Source organism: Plectropomus leopardus, chromosome 1, assembly GCF_026936395.1.
Source record: "Plectropomus leopardus strain MGB_pleo_1.0 chromosome 1, ASM2693639v1, whole genome shotgun sequence".
Classification (NCBI taxonomy): Eukaryota; Metazoa; Chordata; class Actinopteri; order Perciformes; family Serranidae; genus Plectropomus; species Plectropomus leopardus.
In genome coordinates this window covers 36880247-36905928 of record NC_142176.1, presented here as the reverse complement: position 1 = coordinate 36905928, position 25682 = coordinate 36880247, and the positions used below count along the sequence as shown (strand labels likewise).

The window sequence follows — 25682 nt, the reverse complement described above, 5'->3', positions numbered from 1 at the left end:
TTGTTTTCACCTTGTGAGTCTGTGTGTGTCATCATGGCAAAATGTGGTCCAGGGGACACCAGCTGACCACAGAAACTGACTGTGATTGTGATACATGAAGTTAAATGCCAAACACCAAAATTAATTCTGCAAGTTTCTCTCTGTGTGTATGTGTGTGTTTCTGTGTCCATGTTTAGAAAGCGGACGACCGAGAGAAGAGGCAGGAAGCCCATCGTTTCCATTTCGATGCCATGTGAAGGAAGAAAACCGCACAGTGGGAGATCATCCTCTTCTGCGCTCCTCCTCCTCACCCTCCTCCTTCCCACACACATTTTCACTCAGTCTTCTTTCAAGGGCCAATAAATGAATCCTCATTTGCCCCAAAACGTTTCTTTTTGATATTTTTCAGTCCTTCAGTCATTTGTGAAATATTTATGTTCCTTTTCATTTATTCATTCCAGTGATAGATGTACAGGAGCTGCGACAAGGCCATGGAGACGCACAGAAATCCTAACGGAGATCACTCACAAGTTTAAAGCAGGGATTTCTTTGGAGTGGCTGTAGTGAGCAGCATGATCATCAGTGCTGTTATTAGAGGATCATTTTGACAAAATGACTCAGATTTCTGTTGAAACGCCCAACAAGTTACTCCAATATCATAAGCTGTTTGTTTACTCACTGGAAGGGAAGCACCTTTGGCACCGAGTGTTAAAATGTGTCATGTTACTTGAAATCCATGTGTGTGTGTTACTGTTCATTGTCTTTGTCTAACTGACTCGCCTCTGTCTGTTTCATTTGACTGAGATATCGTCAAGAAATTCTTCAGATTTTATTACCTGTGAAATTAAACTGAATAGTATTCGGTGATATCAATCTCAGCCGTGCAACTGCAGCAGCAGCCGCCGGTGCAAAGTGAACAAAGACGGACACACGCAACATAATGATTCTGCGGAACATTTTTCTGCTACCAATCTCACCAAAAATGATGAATTGCCTTCAGGTCTTCTGAGTGCAAATTCATCTTTTTCTCAGTTGATTGTATCACAGTGCATCGTGGGAGTGCCAAAAAAAGAGTTTCTGTGTTGCATCCTGCAAATTTCTAATGGTACAGCATCAAAAGTCTGAAAAATAGTCTAAAAACTGTTTGATTTTAAACTGCTGAATGAAGGCACCGTTAACTCCAGCTCATTTTCAAATGTTTTAATTTACATTGTCATTTTAAAAACTAATCGGGCCAAGCTCTTTGGTGAGTTCCGATATTTATTTCACAAGAATAAGATCATGCCTTTCCAAGTTGTCTGCACTTTTTAACTCATGATTAACTCTGGATGTGTGTATTTATTATGTTTTGTAAATTTGATTTGCAAATGAATGTTCAAGCTACTAAATGTGTTTACTTACTGAAGTTCAGAATAAAGATGTGCTTGCCTAAATCAGCTCTGGGGTGATAAATTTGCGCATTATTGGAATTCATGTGTTTTTCATGTTGCATTCTCCTTAAAGCTGCTTGTGAAATTGTTAAATACACCACTTGTAAGAATTCCTCCCCTGAAAATCATTCCTAAGAACATCATTTTTTGTTTATTTTGTTGCTGGGAAACTAGAGGGAAATTTACACTGAATATAATCATCTTTACATGCTCTCATTATCTGAGTGTGTGGAGCTGAAGCAGCATTGAAATTAAACTGCCTTTAATTTTCCAGAGGACCCCTGGAGGTCCCTTTGAGCACCCCTCTGGGCTTGGCACCCCACTTCAGGAGCCACCCTGCTAAATAATGCAAGCAGAGAGTAAACCTTCCCTGCATCGCCAATGAGAGTAAGATTGTCTCAAGCTTGGTAACGTATAAGCAGATCCCAGCCGATGCACAGCGGTGGGGGGGCCAACATACAGTATTGGTATTCAATAACTGCGTGTGTGTGTGTGTGTGTGTGTGTGTGTGTGCGCGCGCGCGCGCGCGCGTGTGCCGGGAGGGACACGGAGAGAGGGAGAGGGACTTAAAGCAAGGAGTAGGTGGTGCACGCTATACGCTGTGTTAAGCTGTGCAGAGGGAGCTGGACCAAAACCGGAAAGGGCATGATTGACATAAAAAAATAAAAGCATAGAAACAAAACAAAAAAAGAGAAAATAAAGTACTATTGAGGTGCACAGAGTCATTGCTAAATTTCAAAACCATATGGGAAGAACAAAGTAATTGATTTTATTTGCATAATCATGATAAAGCAGCACGTGTCTACCTCAAACATACTGGGCTTCTTTTTTTCTATGAAGAACTATCCAGATTTCCCATCTTTTTTATGCAACCTATCCATTTCCCCCACTAATATTAACCCAAAAGACAATGTGTTATTTAATAAGTAACCTATAACAGCACAACGTAAACATTTTTTTATAAAAAAAAAATATATATATATTTTTTTTTTTCATATTGACCCTATTATTTTCTCTGAACTATCAGAAAGGTTTTCATGAAAAAAAGTCTGCTCCTATTTTCCAAAATTTACTAGCTAATAATTTTGTATCTTGGGCCTACAATTTTATAATATCTGGTAAAAAACTAGAAAAAAGGGCTGTTTATCCATGAAAACTTTTCAGAATTCTCAGGAAAAAGTGTCTCCTTAACTTGGAAAACAGAAACAAAACAGACTTTTTTTCTCAAATGAATGTTTTACCATTTTGTAATACTTTCACGTCACTTTTTTTAAACTTATTTAATCATATTTTCTTGCAATAAGTTCGCCAGTGATGTTTTACTTTGCTTAGGTTTGTTTTTCACTTTTTTATTTGAAATTCTCTCTTTATTGAGTTATGACAAGGTCCAAACAGATAGTCCTCATGGGGCTTAGTAGCTTTATCTCTTCAAGCCTTCTGTAAATCACAGATACATCAGGAGATACAACAAAAATGAGTTCTATTTTAAAAAGAGAGAAGCCAAAAAGGACCAATGAAGTAAATATAAGTACAGATATGAACCTTGAAAAGTTAAAAAAAAAAACAACTTTTGTTTAAATAAAAACCATATTTGCAACAAGTTTACCAGTAAGGCTTTATTCTGAAAGGCACTACCGGAAAAGTATTTTCTTCATCGTTTCTACCTTAACGATGCTCATGACAAGCCGCTCATTGATGTAAGCAGCGCCCACGGCTTAAATGAGCCTCGTTCAGGAGCATTTCTTAGTTCAGACACGGACAGAGAGCAGACAGTGACGGACTCTCCTCCTCTTCCTTCTTCTCCTACTCCTCCTCTATCTCTCTCTCTCTCTCTCTCTCTCTCCCGCTCTTTCTCTCTCTTTCTCTGTCTCTCTCTTTCTCTCTCTCTCTGTCTCTCGCCATCCATCATCCATCCACATGCGTCTTTTGGATATCTAGCTCTCCTAGAGCGCGTCAGCTCTCCTGGATCAGTCCAGCCTCCACATGTCATCTCCACTGTGGGAGCTGTACCCATGATGCCTGGCTGAAAGGCTCGCAGCAGTCTTCATCCTCCAGCTAAACGCAGCGGGATCGCACACTGACCCACAGCGTTGGTGCGGCTGCTTCCCTTCTTGGAGCGCGGCTCTGCGTAATGGATTTACGGGTGTCGGAGAAAAGTTGGATTTTGTGAAGAGCCCTTCGTGGACCCCCTAAAATGGACAGAATAGGTGGGCGTTTTTAGAAAGGTGCTTTTGGGTTGGAATCACACCGTGAGAGGAAATGCACAGAGGTGAGTTGGATACGAGATGCGCGAGAATCCGTGATGCGCGTCAAGGTCCAGCGCCTCGCGCAGAAACAGTCGACAGTTTATTTTAATTTTGGATGAAATACATTTAGCTCCTAACCTCTTTTTTTGTTAGCACAGTGGGTTTTTTATTTGCAGGTGGTGTGGATTTCACGTTCAAAGGAATTAGGGTGGCATGTAATTATAAAACACTCACTATGGACCAGCCTCTAGTAAAATTACCTCGTATTTATATGCATTTCTCCAAAAAATGAGAGCAAATTACAGGTCAAGAAACGCAATCGGACTTATCTCTCCAGCGCTCTCTGCTTCATCTTCTCTTTTCCCTTCTTTATTTGTCTTTTGCACTAACTTGCCATCTTGCGACTGTTTAAATCTCCCTGTTTTAATGCCCAAATCACCGATCATCGCCATTAGTAACCACTGACTGCTCAATTCAAGTTCCAGCATCTGTTGATCTGCTTCCCATTTTTTTAAGATTCGGCACAAGACGCGCAGGCTCTTCTGAGTTTGGTTGGTTTTTGCTCGCTCAAACAGAAATAAAAATGGCCAATTAGCTCTGATGTAGTTTTTTTTAGCATTTGATCAAATAAAAACGATCCATTATTATACTAGTGGTGCTCCTATGTGCTGGATCATACGAGCGTAATGTGAAGAGGGAGCAGAGGAGGTGAGGTTTAGCAGCCGGTGTGGGCACTGCGAGGTGTGCCTCTGCTCAGCCTATGTGAGCGCAATCTGATTGTAACTGGTGATTCTGATGGACAGCAAAGGTTAAAAGCTAATCGAAATCAGTCATTGCATTGTGCTTCCAATAAGAGGACAGTTTTACTATCTACATTTATCTCACTGTCATAAAAACATCTTGTCTATCATAACTAGCCTACAATGCTGCTCCCGTGATTTTAGCTGCCATATTTTTTCATTATTTTTATTATTCTTGCAAATAATATAAAATAATATAAAAATAAAATAGCTCCTATTTCTGCAAACTATGTGCACGCCTGCAGTCCTACATTTCACCTCCCCGTGGCGAAAGAAGCTCCAACAAGTTCAGAGCCAGACACTGACGTCCGTTGTGTGCGCGTGCTGCTGCTCAAGTGACACCCGCTCCAGCCACTGTCTCGCGCTATCAACACCAGAGGCACGCGCCGCAGCGCACGGCTGCAGCACGTCTTGATGAGTTCAGTGAAGCGTCTTGATGCTTTGGTTTGGGCGGTTTACTGCAGTAGGGTACCGAGCTGTGTGCTTAAACAGGTAAATATCTGTCAAATGTGTGTTCGTGGGCCATAAGATACTTCTTAACTGTAGATTTAACCCTTAATAATGTCGAGTCTAATTAGCTTTCAAGTGGCCACAGGTGTAGGCTAGCTTACCTGTAGCTATCACATATACCACAAGGGCATCATTCTTAATTTTTCACACAGCCTGAAACCTGACCAATAATAATATGTGTTTATATGGAGTGACATTGTGTGGTATTAGTTGCTTTATTATGGTTGACCTGTTCTTGCCTTACTTTCTTAAGTGTTAGCTTACTCAGCTTTATTGTCTGCTAGCTGGTTTTTAGCATTTCCTTACAATAGACGTCATATAGAGCTAATTAAGGCCACGGTTCCTTTATAGGACAGAGTAGCCTGCAGAAGGATCCCACACTATCAGCTCTAATATTATTTCCAATCCATCTTTAGTACTATGTCACAGAAAGCCACGGTGGTCTCTGTTTATTTTTAAATGTCTAGTCGGTTTCCAGAGAGACAAAAGCAGATTATAGCCTCAACTTGGCTTCTAAGCCGAAGTGAGAAGTGATGTAAAAATGAAATGACATGACCTAGAATCGCTGGGTTGAACCCGAGGTAATTTTTCCTCTCGTTCCTAAAAATGACCGGAGGTTAGACGAAACTTCTGTCAGTGGGATGTGAGGATGCCTTCAAATGTTGGACACATTTTTTTAAAGAAATAGCTGCACATGAATGACCCAACCTACATGTTGACCCTTCTTGTTGTGGAATTAAAGGGAGAGGACGACAGATACACTGCAAAATACGAGAAGATGATTTTACCCAAAGAAAATCTAGGAAACCAATTGTCCTGAAAAACACCAGTATATATAACTATTAATTAGACCTTATATTTACTTATTTACCTTTATTTACTTATATCTAATTGTTAAGTTTACTTAACATTTAGTTGCATTTACTTAATTTTGTGAAGTTGCTGCAACTTAAAACTGACAAGTTTAATTTAATTAGATTTTTTAAATTATAGCAGCTTCAATAAACCAAGTATACTATGCTATATATATGTAATCTGCTGGCTGCATACTAGTCAGTCATATTTGTATATTCTTAAACATGTTAACAAAACAGAACTTGCAGATCTCCTAACTTCATTATTGGAAAAATCCTCTTTGTCATGACTGAGTTAAGCCAGACTAACATGGTTTACTGAAGACCATGTTGACTGTAAGACTGAACACCTAGAAAGGACGAGGTAATATCATTTGTCATTTTTAAGTTGCAACAACTAAGTAAAGTAAATACAGATTGCCTTGAAAAGATATGATAGACGTTTACAAGTTGTTCCTATGGTGTTGAAGTGACAAAGGCTCTGAATCTATTTAGCTTGTGATTTATTTATAATCATACAAATGATGTTACAAATGCCTGCATAAATTATGCAATTTTTGCCTAATATGTGAATTTAAATATTTATATGCTTGATACACATTTCTGCCACAGCAGCTCAAGGCAGTTCTTTGGTTCATAACTCTTACAGGTAAAACAACAGTGTGTGTTTTGTTAATATTTCCAAACAAAAGCATTTGAAATGATGGTATTTTAGTTTTGTTGAAGGCAGCAGCTTTTTACAGTGCTCCTGCTATCTACAAGATTTAATGACTGGCTTATAGTGGGAAAAAAAGGTTTGAATGAGAGCCAGCAGTATCTCTCTGCTATCTGGCTCTTAAGTTTGGGTGGTCTGTTCTCAAAATGTGCCTGTGGTAGTTCATACTCCCACCTACGATACTTCATTGCAAGATAATGGAGATAGAGGTAATGAGGAGCCTGGAGCCTTGGGGCATTTCAAAACAAGTCCATACAAACATGCATGGTTATTTGTGCAGTTGTGTTCAATGCATATGTTAACCATGCATTCTTCTTTATCAGCCACCGACCTCAACATCTCTCTTTCCTCCTCTCTCTATCTGTTCCATCCTTTCTTCCTGGGTGCCATTATGCAACGTGCCAGACTCATGCTCGCTCTCTAATTCGATGTGAGTGGGCCAACCTATTATGAACTCAGTGGGGATCAGGTCTGCAGTGGCTTATCAGAGCAAGACAGTGTCAGAAGCTGTAACATGCTCGCGCACAGTGCAGATATCATTGTAATAAAACATATTTCACCTATTGTCTGTAGCCGTGCTCTGCCCAAATGACTCTCCTCATCAGTGCTGTAAGCCTCGGAGCCTGTAATCCTGTTTTTTCTGCTAATGCGTTGTTTCTGGTGCCTAGAGGCTGCAGATTAGTAGGTTAGAGTCTCGTGGTATGGATGAGAGTTGATGTTTTTAAACTATCTTTAATGAACTACTACTTGCTGCTCCTGCTTCTTCTAACATGGCTGTTATTACTGCGAGCCAATTCCCACTGCACAGCTACTGTTCTACTTATTCTAATGATGCGACTAACTCCAATAATTCTGCTTTACGGGTCCATACTAGTAGTAGAAATAATAGTACTGCTTTTGCATGTATTCATTCTGGTGCCACCACAGGTAGTTATTGCAACCACTTTGACCATACTACTACTACTACAAGCATCTCTGCGGGTGTAACTTCACCAGCAACTTTTGTTCGGATTATATTTTACAGCAGCTACCATACTATTACCTATTTTAGAGATGTTTTGCCATTGCAGCTGCTGCTGAAGTTAACAAAGTTACTCTGAACCACTGTGACCCCACTCTTTAACTCTGCTCAGCAAATTTCTACAACAATGAATCAATAAACCAAAAAAACAAAGGCAGCTTAATCGAGAGTGAAAATAATGATTAGTCGCAGTTGAGTCTGATGAGTACTGGACTATCTTCTTGTCAAAAATATTGCCTTATTGATACGTATCAATACTTTTCTCAGTATCAATACTATCGTTCCTACTTTTTCACTCTCTCTTCCGTCCAACAGTGAGCTGACAAACGCACCGCTGCAGTGCCCCCATAGCCCCACCTTCCCTCACTCACAGTGCTGTCTTCTCATCACTCATCTCATTTGCTCCGGCTGTTTGGTTTTTTACATGCACTTTATTGCCTTTTGAGTGTGCGACAATCTCCGAAGCTTTTGAATATGTGCACAACTACGGGAAGAATATAGTTTTCATTATTGTTAATTTTTATTGCAGTCATTATTTTCTCCTCTACTGACTCAGAGAAGAAAAGTTGCCATCATGTTATAGCGTTATATTTTTAGTTTATAGCAAAGAAATATAAATTGTATGCTCTCAATGTCAGTTTTTTTCCCATGGTATTAACATTTTATCCAGTATCGATCATTTTCAGGGTATTGTATTAAAGTTAGAAATTCAGTATTGTGACAACACTACTGGACCACAGAACCGAAATAGAAAAAAAGACAAAAATGAATGAATTTTGATTGAGAAAAACAGTCATATGCAAATACTTTATTAACTACAATGGAAGCATGGTGTTTAATATTGCTGGTTATATTATAACAGTTGAAATATTTAATAAGTGTATGGCAACCCATCTTTCCCCTGCTTGAAGTCAGAAATGTTCATTTCAGCAGCTACATCTCTTTCAGAGGGTTGCTCAATCATTCACAAGATCATTTATTACTAAAAGCCTCTGTGGTATTTCTCCAGCATTTCCCTTTCATGAATGCTTTGTATCGACAACAACATGATTATATCCTGAACTTACATCAGTATTATAAAGACATGGCTACACTGATAGATACCTTATCATTATCGTTTCCCTCACAGCTCTCCTCCTTTCTCAGCAATACATATTTTAAATTTACCAATCCAAGGAAGGATTAAATAAAACATTGTATTGATCTATATTTTACTCACTATTTATCAAGGACAGGTTAAGTCAATAATGCAGCTGATCACACACATTTGTTCTATGGGTGTTTAGGGATTTCCATCGTTGTTGAACACATGGATATAAATGCAGCTGTTTGTCACCTGTGACTGATTTGTTATATCTCTGTTTTGCAGCGTGGATACTCTTCTTTCTAATAGAAGAGGGTTTCGCTCTGGCACAGAGAACTAAAGGTAAGCAAGAGCTAAAATTCATTAATGAGAGGAGTTATCTTGTCTTGTAGCATAGGACAAAATGGTTCTTTTCTTAATTCTGTCCTGCCTCTCCTTCCTCTTTATTGCCTGCCTGCTTTTTCCTTTCCTCGCGCCAACGATCCTTCCACCCTCCCTGCCTTGCAATCGTTCCCTCATTGATCCCCTGACTCAATAACCCATCTGTTCGTCTGTTCTCTGCCTTTCTGCTTCAAGATTCCCCAAGCGAACATGGCGGCCAGAGCCCTAACCAGAACGACTGTGGCACGTGGGTCCGCAACATCAATGGCGGTGTGTTCACATCGCCAAACTACCCCAACACCTACCCGCCCAACAAGGAGTGTGTTTACATTCTGGAAGGTAAAGCAGGGCCCTTTTCCATCCGAACACTTCATCTTCTCCTCGCTGGCTGTTGTCATCAGAACAGCTGACACAGTTTCCCGCCTTTCAGCATATTGCCTCCTTCAGTGAATGTCATTAGTCTGACTGACGTTGTTTTATATAACCTCGCCCCTATCTGATTTTCTATTCCTTCGCTGGCGGGCAGTCAGCCTGACATTTTTCGAATGAGCCATCCTGAGTTTGTTTCACCCCACAGAAATAACCCTTTGAAAATGATGGAGAGTGGCGCATTGTGGGTAGCCCCTGACTTTTGGCCTAATCAGAGTAGTGCTGTGTTCATCTCTATTGGCAGGGTGTGCCAGAAGACTCCGCTATTGAATGAGACATTAAAAAAGATGAACATCTGCTCCACAACTGAGCTGCGGTTGCATTTCACTGGAATGCAAGCGTCCTTGTCAACACTTTGGTGTTTACTGGAAATATCACATCCATCAGTAATTTGGTGGCCTGCCGCTCGGGAGCCATAATGGAAGTAGCATCATTAGCAGCTATATGAGATAAGGTCTGGGATGTTGGTTGATGTGTTTTCAGGCTAAATTGATAAACTGTCTGTCCACTGAGTTGAAGTACGGCCCTTCATGATATGTGTGTGGTGCTTCTCTTGCTGTGGTGGGGAGGAGATTTTAGTCATGGCTCAAGGGCTCCCCCTGTGGACAAATGAATCTATTGTTGATGAATAAGCCGTGACTCCATCACAGGCTGGCTACTGGTGTATGCAGTGCTACATGGCAGTGTGTCTGAGAAGGGACAGATGGAACCAATCATTTGGTATTGATGCTCAGAATCACATTTATTTGAAAAATATGTGTGCACATTCAAGGAATTTTGACTCAGTTGTTTTGTTTTGTTTTTGCATTCCTCTCATGTACTTTGAAAGAAAAAGACATGACAGCTAGGAACGAGGACATGAAAGCTGGACAAATAAAGATAACAAATAGTCAGATTTATGATGTGCACAAGTATGTGAAAGAATAGTGTTTATATGAATAAATTTAAAAAGCACCAATGACCATTAATAATAATAATGAATAAATAGAATACAAGTCAAGTGTTCTGTAAATTGTAGACGATACAAAAAGTGCAAAGAAATAAATACTTAATGGATATACATAGACTGGATAAGAATGTATAGCATATGCATGTATGTCTATATGCTGTATATACAGCGTGCAGGATTTATATTGACAGATTATATGTATAGTAAAATTATAATCTTTAATAATGACAATAATCTTGAATGGCCTGAGCTGTATTCATATCCGAGCTCCAGTGTTGAGCCCTTTGTCCTGCTTCTCCTAGAGTCACAGAGATGCTCACGTTTGGCACAGTGCTAATCAGATAGCTTTGTAATCATAATTTGTGGTTAGTGAGACTCATTGATTATGTCACGTCCCACTGTTCATCAGCTCAATAGATGCAGTGATTGTAATTTCTGCTCTTTCTGTATCGTGCTGTGCCATTTGTGTGTCAGTGTGCATAGAGAGAATGAGACTCAACGCAACAGGGAACGAACCCACAGATAGCAGGAAGTGCAGGCACACAAGCTGCGCGCTCGAGCAGAAAGGGAGAACACTCAGGCTCACATTCAAAGACAAGAACAGAGACATAAATTCAGTTGCACACTGTACCATACACATGTACCGCCCTTGACATGGCTCTTTTTTCTCTAACGAGGCATGCTCGGCTTCTTCATGCCAGAGATGATTCAGAGCCCCACCTCCCACCCTCAGCATCTTTATTTAGTATGATTCATCTCCCACGGCAGGCATGAATTGCCCTTGTTAAATACTTCCTCTGTGTGTATATGTGTGTGTATGTTGGGGGGGTAATGTTATTAGAAAGCTCTGTCCATTTAGTATAAAGCCGTACTGTGGATTTGCATGACAGGTGAACTTATGAACTACATTTCATGCTGTGGTTGCAATGTTCTGGATTCACTGAGTCAGATATAGCAATGCTGACATGTCAGACTGTGTCTCTGTTTCTGTGGCTGTATGTCTGTTTGCTTTGCACATGCAACTGTGTGACGGATGCTTGCATATGTGAATATGTGTTTATGTTATGTTATCTGTAACGAAAAGGAGAGTGAGTGTTAAGCTCATGCTTTATGCATGCATAGTTCCTAGATGAAGAAATGTACTTATAATGCTGTCAACCACAATTGGAAAGCACAAACCAAAGCATAAACATGTCAGGGTGATCTAATTAGGTAAACATCTATGTTAATCTGTATAATTGTTTCTTTTGCTGTTTTGAGAGAGCATCCAGGCAGATTTTTTTCTATGAGGTTGAGCCAAAGCAGGTACTTCATTGGGTTCATCCAGTTTGTCCAACAGAACACATGAAGTACATGTAAGTGGAGCAAGCATCCCTTGTGTTCACGATGGTCATTAGTCACAGCCTGTGAGAGGACATAAAACTCTCCTTCCTTTATATTAATACTTTAAGCTCATTGCATTTTAACAGATAGATAAACCCAGCAGTGTTTCACGTTCCATGTCTGAAAAGGGCTTTACATACATACAGTACCCCTCATCTAAGACTTATCCAACTTCTAAAAAGTTTGCTCTCCACGCAGTCAGCTGAGGGTTTAGAAATAACAGCCGATGTGCTCAACTTCAAAATCCAGATTAACTCATATTTGACTCTACTTTGTGCTTTAGAATACCATACAGATTTTTCTTTGTCCCGCAAAAGCTAGATTTAATTTTATTCCTGTTGTGGATTTACCCCTTTTGTCTCCTTTCTCTCCCCTCTCCCTGGCTCATTAAAGCTCTCCCAAGACAAAGGATTCAGCTGGCTTTTGATAAGAATTACTACATCGAGCCATCATTTGAGTGCCGCTTCGATCATATCGAAATCCGCGACGGGCCGTTTGGGTTCTCACCGCTCATTGATCGCTTCTGTGGGGGCAAGAACCCTGGCCTGGTTACATCGACGGGACGTTTCATGTGGATCAAATTCACCAGCGATGAGGAGCTGGAAGGCCTTGGCTTCCGCATCAAGTACACCTTCATTGCAGGTAGGGACACCCAAACTGTATGCAGCTAATATAATTGCACAGTACACCCTCATTTTTGTTTGTTTGTTTGTTTTTTACAATAATTTCTGTAAGCAAAGGTTTTGGGTAACCTGAAAACTGTATCTGGTTGGTTTGGAGGAGAATTTGATCTTAGTGTGAAAGAAACAATACCATTCTTACCTAAAACTGTCTTTTCTTGTTTGTGTTCATTAACAATACGCTAGCTGGACATCCACAGGTCGCTCATCCAAAATCATAGCCTTCCTTCCTTCACTTTTCTTGCTCTACAGCAGACACATGCTCAACACCAGAGCCTCCTGAATATAAACCTAATATGCCTAGAAATCAGTTTCTCCCATCAGGCGACAAATATTAGCTTCAAACAGACCCCTTTCTGCTTTATCTGGCCTGCTTTAATGGGATCTTATCTCGTGTTCTCTGCACACCCATTTCTGCGGTGTGGATTGAGAGTAATGTGCCTCCCAAATCTTATCATTTCAGACCCTGATTTCCATCTGCACGTGGGCGGACTGCTAAACCCCATCCCAGGTAAGCTCTTCAGCATTTTGCAGATTTGTGTTCGATCTTTTTTGAAGAGCTCCTCGGTCCTCAGAAGCTTACCGGGGGCGATCTCTGCCTCTGACGTGAATGCTAAACGTGCAAATGTACCTTGACAAGCACACAATTGTACATGAGGTGAAAGGATGTACAGACACACACATGCACAAATTGAAACACATTAAGAAGCACACACCTCTTTTATCCTGCTCTTCTCTCTATCTCTTTCTGTCTTTGTTCCCACTTATTGTCCTTTGTCCTAATCTGCTGTGCTCACTTCAATTCCACCTTAAATCCTTTACTTCTTTCAATAAAATCCTTCATCTGTCTCTCTGTCTGTCATCCCTTCTTCTCATCCTAACCCTTTTTCTCTTTATCTTCTGCTCTTTCTTCTCCCTCTCTCTCTGTTTCTGCACACTTTTTCCTTTCTTGCTTCTCTCATGTACCTCCATGTGACCCCTTCCTCACCCTCCCTGGCTTTTACCTTTCTCTTTCTTTCCCTTTCTTCTCACCTCTCCTGCACATTTCCTCTCTCTCTCCGCACAGACTGTCAGTTTGAAATTGGCGGATGGGATGGAGTTATTCGCTCCAGTCAGGTGGAGGAGGAAGAGAGAGTGAAGCCTGGTGATGCTCTGGACTGCATCTGGACCATCAGGGCTCCTCCCCAGTCCAAGGTCAGTACAAATGAACACATTAGTCATCAGGAGTCATGGTTTTGTTTCGATCATATCCTCCAACCCATGTTTGGTGCTTCAGAATTCTCAGTTTTAAAAAAGTTTCCATCTAGGGTCTGGTCTGTGCTTCTGTTTCAAAAAAGCTGACAAATGTACGCTTAATGTACTTAAATTAGTTACATAAGTATCATCATCCTGACATCTCATAAGATATTTAAGTATTCAAAGACTTGTATTCATCTCATCTCTTGGGGAAATTTGCTGAAGACACCAGCTCCACTAAAAGACTGAAGAATATTAGAGTCAACTTTTACATCTGAATCATCAGCAACATTACTCTCAGTTATGTTCTACCATTTCACTACCCTGGAAGGCACTTATTTTGCTACACATCTGTCTGACTGCATTTGATAAGCTGAATGTTTATTTTGGTCAAAGCACTAATGTTTTCTAAATATTGTAATCCGTATGAATGTTGAAAAACTGCACATTACAAGTGATACAAAATCTCAGCTTGCTGGTGACGCATGCACTCCACCCCAGAATAGATTTGAACAGTCATCCAAAAAAAGAAATCTTATGAGGAATCATTTAGAAACTTATCAAGAAGTCTTGCAGTGTAAACAGAGTTGAATCGGGGTGATGCTCTGAATATAAACAAGAACAATTCTGAACTTCTAAACAGCTGTAGAGCTGACTCTAAAATCATCCCATGTACTATCACTCTGCTCAGCGTGTTCCCCTTTCTGTTTGTAGAGTTGCTCCAGCACTTCACCTTGACAGTTCCTTTTTTCTCTTTCTATACTAGCAAATGTTAGGTCAGTGCACGTTTCAATGGATGTTTCGAAGATCGACATACATCATGGATTTGTTTGTCCGTGGTTTTTCTGATTTGCATGTTTTGTATGAATACATATAGCTGCATATAGTTTTGTTCTACAGTCATTGAGATCAAATCCTCCAGTTGTCATGTCTGTATTGTGATCATGATTTAATGCATAATTGGTATGAGCACTGCAGATACACATACAGAGTGGCAGCATGGGAAAAAGAAATACAGGCAAATTTTATTTATAAAATACAATCCTGGAGACTCATAAAAACATCCTCTAGCCAGTAGTGAGCGTGTTCTCATAAGTTCTGGTATTTATGAGTGGATATCTAAAAGCCTGTTTACAACCATAACTGGCCTAGCCTTGATTCACTGCTGCTCTGCTTCTCCCTCATGACTTAATGAGTCATCAGCACGCTCCTGTGCTACTCGCCACAATATATGGACACACACAAATTCATGCACAACTAATTAAGTATAAAATAGCAGATGTGCACATTCAGCCACACATTCCATAATATACTGTCACACAGTGTGCTGTAAGCAATTATCCAAACACATTTTACACTCATATGTCTACAAAGTAATATTCAGTGCACATGCAAACCTCCACACACACACACAGTTTAGTCTCCACAGTGATTTCACTGGTACTACATATGCAGTGTGAGGCAGCAGTGAAGAGGATCTGAATTTAGAAACAGCACTGAGTTGCCTGGTCAGATATTAGCTCAACGAAGCAGAAAGAACAGAGCAGCACACTCAGCAGCAGCATAAAAGCAGCTACTTAACTGCTGCATGGCTACAGGTGCCTGTGTGTGAAATGTGCCAAAGTTTCATCTAAGTTGTCTCCCTGTGGCCAAGATGTTGCTATGTAAATTCTGCTGACTTATTCAAATAATAAAAAGGTTATTTTTTAAATACTTTGAAGGTTGAAATGTAACACTACAGTATGTTCAGTGTACAAACAATAGGCTGCTGTGCAGGCAGGTGGCTGGACAAGTGGGCAAACCACAGGCTCTGTAATATTTAACAGGGGACACTTTGACATGTCACAGTTTGTAATGTGCAGGTGTAAATTATAAAATGAAAGATGGCTGAATTCCATTTGGCTGTGTCAGTTTCAGGGTCTTGGTATTTAACACCTGTGCTTTTGCTACTATGACAAATCTAAATGTCTGCTGGAAAAGAGGTATATGTAAACACAGGACACAGGACAAAGGCACAAACACAACTTGTGCCATAATAGATCTTTTTTACAGGAGACATTTTGACATGTGATAGTGAGAGAAGCACAGATACCAACATTAGAAGCAACACATTTGGTTTAAGTGAGCTAGTTTCGGAGCTCTGTTGAACGCACTCACTAATGGGAATGGCTTTTCCCTAATGTTATTAGTTACACAAGTGAAATGGGGGGGGGGGGGTTCATAAAATTGGAGGACATGCTGGTATATGTTGGGAAGTTATTCCTGTGTTCCCAAACTCTATAGAGCACATTATAAGAAACCTGAGAAAGATGCTTTCCAGCTTTTTTTTTGCTTTATATGACATGAAGTACATTAGGGTACTATAATCACAACTCTGAGAGTGATGAAACTGTACTGGCAAAGGTCTTTGTCTTAATATAGTTGCAGTCAAGAGAACAGTTCCAAAATTAATTGCAGCCCAATAAATTAAAAATCTATTCTAAGGATAAGTTAATTAAAAAAATAACAACCAACTAATTAAGATATGAAAAAAGGGCTAACTTAAGGTAAGAAAAGACATTGAGGACAAGAGTTTAAATCCCATTTCTAAACAGGTGAAGGTCAGGAAAGAGGTCAAATTTCAAGCTAAGTAGGAAATCCATAAAAACTGAATATTCACATCTCCAGGCAGGTTAAGGTTAGAAAACAGGCCCTAGAAAGTGGGTCCAAAATCTTCACAAACACACACACACACACACACACACACACACACACACAAACACTCATCAAATTTATTTTACATTATAATCTATTCATGGCTCTTCATCTGATATGTCTTGTGTATTGGTATACAGAGTATGTTTACTGGTATTTACTGCTCTACTACTACTGAGGACCACCGAGCACTGCACTAGTTTACACTCTGAGGCCAGACCCTCATGTAGGCATGAGGTTCAGCTCACTGGCCTTCAGTCCTTGAGGAATTCTCGGAATTGAGACACTTCAGAGAAAAGAAGAGGGTGAGGGAGACAGAGCTGGCAGAACCATGAAACATAAAGACAGACTTCTCTCAGTCAGTTGTCATAAGTCCATAAGTCATATTTTCCATTGTTGCATGTTCTACCCATCTTCTAAACTGTTTTTCCTGTTCATATCCCAGGATGCTCTGGTGAAAGTGGGCAGGTTGACGATCTTTCATAGTACTTACTTCTCTGATCTTTCCTGTTGATGAACTGTATCTGCTCATTTTTGCTTTACTGTTTTAATGCAATGCAGTATATTTAATGCATTTGCCTTCGTAAAGAAGACAATTAATGATCATGATTAGACAGCTGGGAGGTGAAGCTCAGTATCGCTGTGGAGTTCTGGCATTCATTTGCCTCCACACTGATTTGCATCTTCTTCCTACCTGCAGATTTACCTGCGCTTCCTGGAGTACCAGATGGAACACTCTAATGAGTGCAAGAAGAACTTTGTGGCTGTGTACGATGGCAGCAGTGCCATCGAGAACCTCAAGGCCAAGTTCTGCAGCACCGTGGCCAATGATGTGATGCTGGATAACGGTGTAGGAGTTGTGCGGATGTGGGCTGATGAGAAGAGCCGACTCAGTCGATTCCGCATGCTCTTCACCTCATTTGTTGATCGTGAGTATCAGTCTACTTAACAACATGCTACAATTTTGACCCTCTTGTTCTATCTTGCTCCACAGTCATCTCTGCTAGGCTTATGCCTGTTGCATTTGGTCATGTGTGAGTGTGTGTAGCTGTCTATCTGCAGTTTATCTCGCACACTGCTGAACAAATCAGCCCAATGTTTTGTGTGAGTATTTATGACTGTATGCTCAAGGACCTCTCATTTACGATGATTTGCAATAGTCAGAAAACCTGTTTTATTGAGTGTTTCATACCACCATTGACTGCTGACTCCTCTTAACCAGCCGTTGAAGGTCGCAAGTCCTCAACAAAATACCATAGTAAAAGCATAAAGCAAAAGGAATTTCCAGCAATCAGCTTGGCTAAAAACAGTAAGCCTTACCTAGCCTGTGATAAGCAACATTTTGGTCGTTGTTTAGGCTAAAAAAACTACATCCATAGAAAAATTTGGTCTCATTCTGCACCGAATATATTTTGATTCACAGACTGACTTGGAGAGATCTGAACTCTTCTAACTGCACTCTAGTTTTTGTTGTGCTTACATCTTGCACTCTTTCACAAGTGTGACACTATGCTAATGCTCAGCACTATTGTTTCCTGCCCTCCATAGCCCTGTCTTCATGTAATAATACCATATAATAATGTAATGATTTATTATATTCAAAGTTGAATATTATGACGAAGCAAGATGATCCAGGTTGATCTGATTCCATGTCCTTGATGCAGTTTGATCTGAACGTTTTACGAGGTATGGAGATCACTGATAGCTAGTTTCTCTTGCCCCTTATGACTGTGCAATTCTCTGTTATGGACTAAAAGCACAATATGTCATTACTTTACTGTAACAGCTATTACTTTATCCACCCACACACAGAAACAGACAAAAAAAACAGTTAATTTATGAAGTCCTGCATTGTGCCTGCGTCAGTTGTCACTAACGGACACTGTGTGTCAAGTGTCATTTCAGCGTGGAAAGCTAATTACACTGTGCCATGTTTAGAGCATAGATATGAGAAAACCAATTATTTACTCCAGCATTTTTAAATAACTGAAAGCATCAAATAATTTTCTGATAGGCATTTCACAGCATGGTACTCTGCTTATTATAGGCCACTTAGAACAGGAAAATAAGAATTTATCTATTTTGGTGAAAAGAAAAGCTGAGTAGGGTTAATGGATCTACCAGGAGTAATTATACGTTAAACTTCCTCATTTTTTGAAGGACAAGAAACTTTCAAACAGATGCTGTTTAAGGTTGCACATAAAGTAGCCGGAATTGCCATGCAGAAAACCGTTTTTCTGTTGGCACACCGTAATATTTTCATTAAATGCCTGAATAGACTGAGATATTAATTGCCACATTCTCCTACGCACTTTCCAAACCCTGGGTGAATGCTAATGTTGTTTTCATCAGCAAACCCATAACCATTGCAGTCAGAACTTAATGGCCTTTTAAATTCAGCAAGGGTGTTTTTTTTTAACTCCGAGAGTCCTTAAGACCATTTGGATCCTCATTAATTCTGATCACACAGTTCATCTCAGAGAAGTCTGAAGTCTCTTGAATAACTCCCAAACTTTATTTGGTCAGAGTCAGCGACTGGCTCAAAGTTTGCTTGGAGGTCAGAGGGAACCATTAATCTTTGTCACTCAGAGAACAAGATGAGTTTTGCCTTCCGCACTCCATCATCCTTAATGTGCTATAATCTTCCGACAGAACGCCCTCTGACATGTAAACCAGACATATTGAGGCTATGCTGAATACACTCACACACTCACACCCTCACACACACAGTGCATGCATTCAGACATGAGTTGTGCGCTTGTGTGTGTATGCAGAGCGGATGAGGGTAAGAGGGTGAAACGTTGTTGACACCCTGTGAGAGGCTACATTTTGAAGGCGGGACACGCATAATGAGTTTGGAAGCGATCACGGTGTCAGGGGAGCGAACCCGTCTACAGGCTCACTGGGAGATGGATGGGGCAGACACTCCAACACACACACTGTTTCATACACAACCCGACACACACATATGCATGTCCCTTTGTCAGAATGATTTAACCCTGAGGCAGAGGACGCATGCAGGGAAAGGGAAGTGGAGGCTCAGAGCTCTCATCATGATGAACCGTGGAGCAGTGGGTGAAGCTGGCGGAGCAGACCAGTCTGTTTAGGCTGGAAAATCTTTGTCAAAGGGGCTGGGAGAGGACACAAGCTGTGAGACACAGGCTGAATATTATATAAATGTATTCAACTCTGATTAAAAAAACATAAGGACAGATCTTCTGTTTTTTAACTCAGCTCTCATGATAGAGAGGAGGTTGTGTGGATCAGTTCCTACCTGTTATGGCATCTTCTCCTGGGTATTCACAAAGCTTCTTTTTTACAAAGAGTAGCTCCTGGTGACGAAATTCTAGGAAAGTTTTTTGAATCATGACATTATCTAGAAAATACCCCTGACATTCAAGACTAGATCCTGGTGAAGATAAAAGTTATTAACAAAGCCTCTTAGTCCTTAAGAGAGCTCCTAGGGTGAAAAAGTATCAGGAACAAGGAGGAGGATTTTTAAGGGGTTTAATAATTAAGTAGAGGAGAAAATGGTGGACAGACAAAGAGGTTGAAGAAATACTCTCAAGATGTGAAATGACAGTGAATTGTTGAAATGCTATGGATTATATTATGCAGGAATAATGTTTCTTACATGCTCTCAAATCTCCCACCAAACACAATAATGCTACAGAGCCAGAAATTAATGTGATCGTAACACTAAGATTTTTGGCAACTGGAAAAATGCATCAGTGCAGCAGTAATGACTCGGTTCTGTCTCAGCCCTCTATCAGCAGTTCTCTGTGTGTTTGCAATCTTTGTATGTAAAAGTGTCATTCAGAATTTTAATGTTACAATCTTTCAGTTATTTCTGTCTGCTCTGTAAACACCACACGTATTGCATGTCCCTCTTCTGTTGCTCTCTCTGAGGTTTCTGCTTTTTTTTACCTGTTGAAGTTCATTTCACAGACAAATTTATGAAATATGTAATTCAGGTTTTTAAGCTTTCAAATCAACTTGTGAAACGTGACTCAACAAGAGTAAAAGGAAATACTATTATTTGTATCTTAAATTTGTATTTGTTCTTAAGACCACAAAATAGCAACATTGTAATTTCTTTTGATCACAAAATGCAGTTAATGTAATTGTACATAGTAACAATGTGACACCACAGAGTATTCATTTAATCAGGTGATGTTTCAGAGAGATTTAATCTTTTGTCTTATACATTTTTTGTGTGTGGTGGACCCAACAAAGGATTACACATAAGATAGACATCAAACCTGTCTAGTTCTTGAGTATCATCTCCGGTACTCCTTTGCTTTGTATTTGAAGTAAATCACGATTCTTTCAAACTAATAAACAAGGCCGACGGCTTATTTTTACCTGTTAGGCCCGTGTTTGATCCAGTATATCAAAGCCGAAAAGTAACTCTCAACCACATCACATGATCAATGGCAAATTTTGTGCTTGCCTGCTGCACAATTCCTCACGCCTGATAAAAGAAAAAAACATAAGAAGACACATAAGAAGTGTTATGCCACAGGTTTTTAACCGACCTCCACATCAGCCATCACCTGGAGCCCCACATCACACATAAGAGCCAGGTTTTCCTTAGCTTTTGCTGCAGTCCCAAATCATCTATACCCAAACCCAGACATCTTCGTCTTCCCTCAGCCTTGCAGCTCTTCCTTCTGACTAGCAGTGCATCGATCTCCTGGGCCTAGCAGCCAGCATCAATTACCAGTCATCTCTGTCTCTGCCACTGAAGCCTTCATACGCCAACAGTCACTTTAATGTGGGGTGTCTCAGGGCACTTTCCTGACCATTTGCACCACATGAAGCCATTTCGACCACCCCACCCCTTGCCTTTCTTTTCATCTTTTCCATATTTTCTCCTTTCTGCCTACTCCTAGCTTTCCACCCCCTCCCTCTCCTGCCTCTCAAACTCCCCTGACACACAGGCTGAGGTTCAGTGAAGCTGCCATCACCTCCCCTCATCCCCCCTGATGTTGTGTCTGCAGGAAATGATGATGTATGGGTTTGTGTGGACTGCCTTCATTAGACCTCTAGTGTTTCAAAAAAGAACGTTTCATATTTTTGTTACATATCTCTACACGTTAACAAATTATCCATCTTTTATTGTTTTCATTGTTATTGTTTTATCATTATTGTCGAAATAGCTTCCAGTCTTTTTCCCAGTGCAGTCATCTTTTACTCAGCGCTGTTATACAGCTGCCTTCCTGTTGTTGTTTTTTTCTGAATTTCATTGTCTGTGTGTATTGTGTTTTGCCTGCAGCCCCCTGTTCAGCCAATACGTTCTTCTGCCACAGCAACATGTGTATTAATAACTCCCTGGTGTGCAATGGAGTTCAGAACTGTGTCTATCCATGGGATGAAAACCACTGCAAAGGTAATTGAATTCTTTCTGCCAGCTTTTACCATTTGAGGTTATTATGGTTAATTGGGATTTATTTTTGCCAGTTCTCAGGTTGGATTTTTTTTCTTTCTGTACATAATTATTTTTCAATTACTTTGTTTGCCTTAATCTTTACTCTCTTCTCCTCACCCCTTCCCACTGTAGAGAAGAGATCCAAGGGACTTTTTCATCAGATCACTAAGACCCATGGCACCGTGATTGGTGTCTCATCAGGCATAGTGCTGGTTCTTCTTATCATCTCCATCCTGGTCCAGATGAAGCAGCCGAGGAAAAAGGTAACTCTTCCTTTGAGGCTGACCTTTTGTTCAGCAGGAGAGCAGAGTGAGTCAGAAAAGACGAGGCACATAATTGAAAGCGATGGTGAGATTCTAGTCCAGGTGGGGTACATGTAGTTTTGGAGACAGGGAAGAAAGACAAAATCTTATGCAGTATATCACAGAAGATGTGTAGTTTCAAGGTGATTTTATTTTTAGGTTTAACCAAACCTAAAACCTTTCTTTACTTGGGTTTATGAAAAGCATGTCTTTATAGCTGCTCTATTGAGGCTTCTGTAGGTAAAGAAATCGGTTTCTTTTACTCCTCTGTAATGGATTTCATCCTGTGTGACAGCTGAATGTTGTGAAAAATTGTGACTTTATAAAGGACCTACGGCTTTTTAATACTGAGCAGAAATTTACAAGCAAAAAGCGATTGTGTATTTCATTGATTACGCAATAAAATGAAAAATATAGCACCAAAAATCAGAAACCAAGGTGTTTTAAGTGGTTGTTTTAAGGTGGAAATCTCCTGTAAACCCTTTTTTGTACCACCTTTTTAAACTTAAAATCTGAAAGTACCTGAGAACTCGATTTCAAATCTGAAGTAATATAAGTGATTGATTGATGTCTTCATTGATTTTGAACATGTATTTGCTTGTGAGATTTGTTAAACGATGGTCTGACAATATCAACAATCTGCCAACTGTAATAAGATTCTAATTCAAATGTTCCCAATTTGATTGGTGGACAGAAGTGTGTGACATTTGTTTTTTTCCAGCTGAGCACCACCCACTATAAAAAAAGTTTAAAAAATAATGATTTTTTTAAAAAGTAGAGACAAAAGTGCTATTGTTTATGACCCCCTTACCTCATAGTTAAAAACTAAGGTGAAACTAAGAAAATAGGGTTTAACTTTAAGTTACAAGTCCTAAGAGTATTTTTTCATATTTTGTCTTGATAGATATACTCCTATCAGAGTAAAAACTAGTGGCCTGCTAATGATTAAAATTTAACTTTCTGAATGGATCCTTCTCTTTTCAAGGTTGTGGCTCGCCGGCCCGGTGTTTTCAACAAGGCGGGCTTCCAGGAGGTCTTCGACCCGCCCCACTACGAGCTCTTCTCTCTGCGAGACAAGGAGATATCATCAGATTTAGCCGACCTGTCTGAGGAGCTGGACAGCTTCCACAAGCTGCGGCGCTCCTCCACCATGTCCCGCTGTGTCCACGAGCACCACTGCGGCTCACAGGCCTCGGTGGCTACAGGTGGCGGCAGTATGAAGCACAGCCGCACCACCCTGAGCTCCATGGAGCTGTCGTACCACAATGACTTCTCCAAGCCACCACCCATGAAGACTTTCAACTCCACGGCCAGCTACAAGAAGAGCTGCTACGGCTACAAGCAGCACTCACAGACTCACGACTGCGACCAGCAGGTCATCGAGGACCGCGTCACAGAGGAGATCCCATGTGAGATCTATGGGCGTGGAGGAGGAGTGGGAGGAGGGGCCACAGGTGGAGCAATGGGAGGAGGAGGACCATCAGGGATTGCAGGAGGAGGGATTGGAGGAGCGGTGGGAATAACGGGAGGAGTGGCGATGGCAGGGGGAATGGGTATGCCGGGAGGAGTGGGCATGGCGGGGCCTAGTGGCATCGCTGGAGGTATCGGTGGCGGGATGGCAGGAGCCTGCGGAACCCTCAGTGTCCGTGGCAACAGCGCTCGTAACAGTACCACTATAGTTGACCCACAACAGCGCTCCATGTCCATGGACTTCTAGATGACGAAGGAGGGAGGGAAAAGAGAACAGGAGTGCAGAAAGAGCTCGCATTTCACTCATGGAAAGAAGAGAAGGAAGAAGAGAAGACAGGAGAGTCACAATAATCTTAAACGGATCACTCCTCTTCCCTCTTCTGCCTCTGCTTTCAAAGCAGTATGAAAAATATTGCACATAAGGATCTTCTCCCCTCAAAGTCTCCTCTGAAGGTTTGGGATTGTGGCAGATAAGAAGCAAGGATCTAAAAGAGGAAACGAACAGAAAATGTTGGTTGTTTTCTTCGGGATGCTGAAGGCTGAAGGATGAGGGGAGGGTGGAGACACCTCGTCTCTCCTCCTGTCTTATACTCATTTAATCTCCCCTTTCACAAGACACTTATGAGAAGAGGGTTCTCGCATGCAGACCCTGACTTCCCTCTGATTGGTAGCCTAGAAGACCAGGTGACCACTCAGAAACAAGGAGAGACAAAGATGAAGAGATGTCCTAGACTGAGTTTCTACATTTATTCACCTGCCATGCACAGATATATGATATATAGTGCGTCCTCTAATGATTTGAGTCTTTATTTTTGTCAGTGTACTGTACTGTTAAAACCAGTATATATCCAGCCTCATGATGATGCTTGGCTTTTAACTCTTTAATCTTTTTCAAATGTTGCTCAGATGATTTTATGAAGATGACCTGTCCACGACATATGGTGTAGATGATGATGATGGTGAACTTTCTGTTGTTGATGATGATGAGAAAAATAATGATGACAATGTTAATGATGTGATCTATAATCTGTATTTTTCATGGTTACCTCACACATACACAGACGGTATGCTCCATTCAGTCTCTCCTCAGGAAGAGCACATGAAGAGACTATCTTATTTTGGTAAGAAATAGAGAAAAAAAAGTCTATTTCTATTTCTTATAGGATATGGGCATTCAGGCTTTGAGTGATCGTTTATGGAATATGACATGTTTGGCTGTGACCTGGACTGAATCAAAATAGAAACCATCCCACTCCCAAACCCCACCCTTACCAGAAGAAAATGTAATTTCTCAATTTCCCCATGAACTGAGTGTGTAAAACAAGCACAACCTGTTTCCCTAAAGAGACAGACATGTAGCCTATATGGGACTCATTTATGATTTTAACCACTGGTTGTATAATTTCATTCTGTTGAATTAAATGAGAGCTTACTCACCTCCCTGTGCAAGCTTTTCTGTTCACTTTAACCAAGAAAGATGGCACCACCCCAAGGCTGGAGATATCACAGCAAGGTAAGACACACACTGTGCCATGCAGATAGACAAGAAACAGCCTTTGCAAGGTGTTTGGCTATGCCAACATATATATTTACACACAAAGATTCTTTAACCGTGATTCATTTGCTGACTTGTATGAACCATTAGATGTAGTTTTGAGTTTAATATACACGATTTAAGGCTGATTATTTCCCTTTTTTGCAATACAATCAGTTCTGCTCCAAAGATTATTGAACAAAATGCATAAAGATGGTGCATATCCTCTTGACTGTCAACCATTAAATAAGTTTAATGAGTCTTTGCAGATTTTTGGTCTGTCACTCACTAGCGCATATTCCACTCACCCCTTCCTTTGCTGTCACGATGCGTTTGTCCTGTCTAATGCCCAAGGCAGTCTTTTAAAATATGTGACCTTCAGACACTCATTCCCACATGCATCAGGTGCTGGTGATGTACTCCTCAGTGACACAGATGTATATCGTCCTAGGTCTGCATGTATCATAAGTAATATATTATGCTGGGATGATCAGATGTTACTGAGAAGCAGATTTTACTGGTTAAAGTAACTGTAATGTGAGCATTATGAAACT

At 40.6% G+C, this 25682-nt stretch overlaps 2 protein-coding genes across 2 annotated transcripts in view; both read left to right on the top strand.

The window, feature by feature from the left end:
* itfg1 (integrin alpha FG-GAP repeat containing 1) overlaps nucleotides 1-1415 on the top strand; it is a 192678-nt gene extending 191263 nt beyond the window's left edge. Inside the window, exon 18 of the mRNA XM_042484273.2 lies at nucleotides 177-1415. Coding sequence (XP_042340207.2) covers nucleotides 177-236 — 60 coding nt within the window. The 3' untranslated portion in view covers nucleotides 237-1415. The remainder of the gene's footprint in view (nucleotides 1-176) is intronic.
* Nucleotides 1416-3150: 1735 nt separating this feature from the next.
* On the top strand, nucleotides 3151-25030 carry neto2a (neuropilin (NRP) and tolloid (TLL)-like 2a). Its single transcript, XM_042486824.2, has 10 exons — nucleotides 3151-3678; nucleotides 8925-8981; nucleotides 9216-9359; nucleotides 12175-12423; nucleotides 12925-12972; nucleotides 13528-13655; nucleotides 17092-17320; nucleotides 21670-21783; nucleotides 21955-22085; nucleotides 23110-25030. The coding sequence occupies exons 1-10, from the start codon at nucleotides 3669-3671 to the stop codon at nucleotides 23839-23841; spliced, it is 1842 nt and encodes a 613-aa protein (XP_042342758.1). The 5' UTR covers nucleotides 3151-3668; the 3' UTR covers nucleotides 23842-25030.
* Nucleotides 25031-25682: the final 652 nt, after the last annotated feature.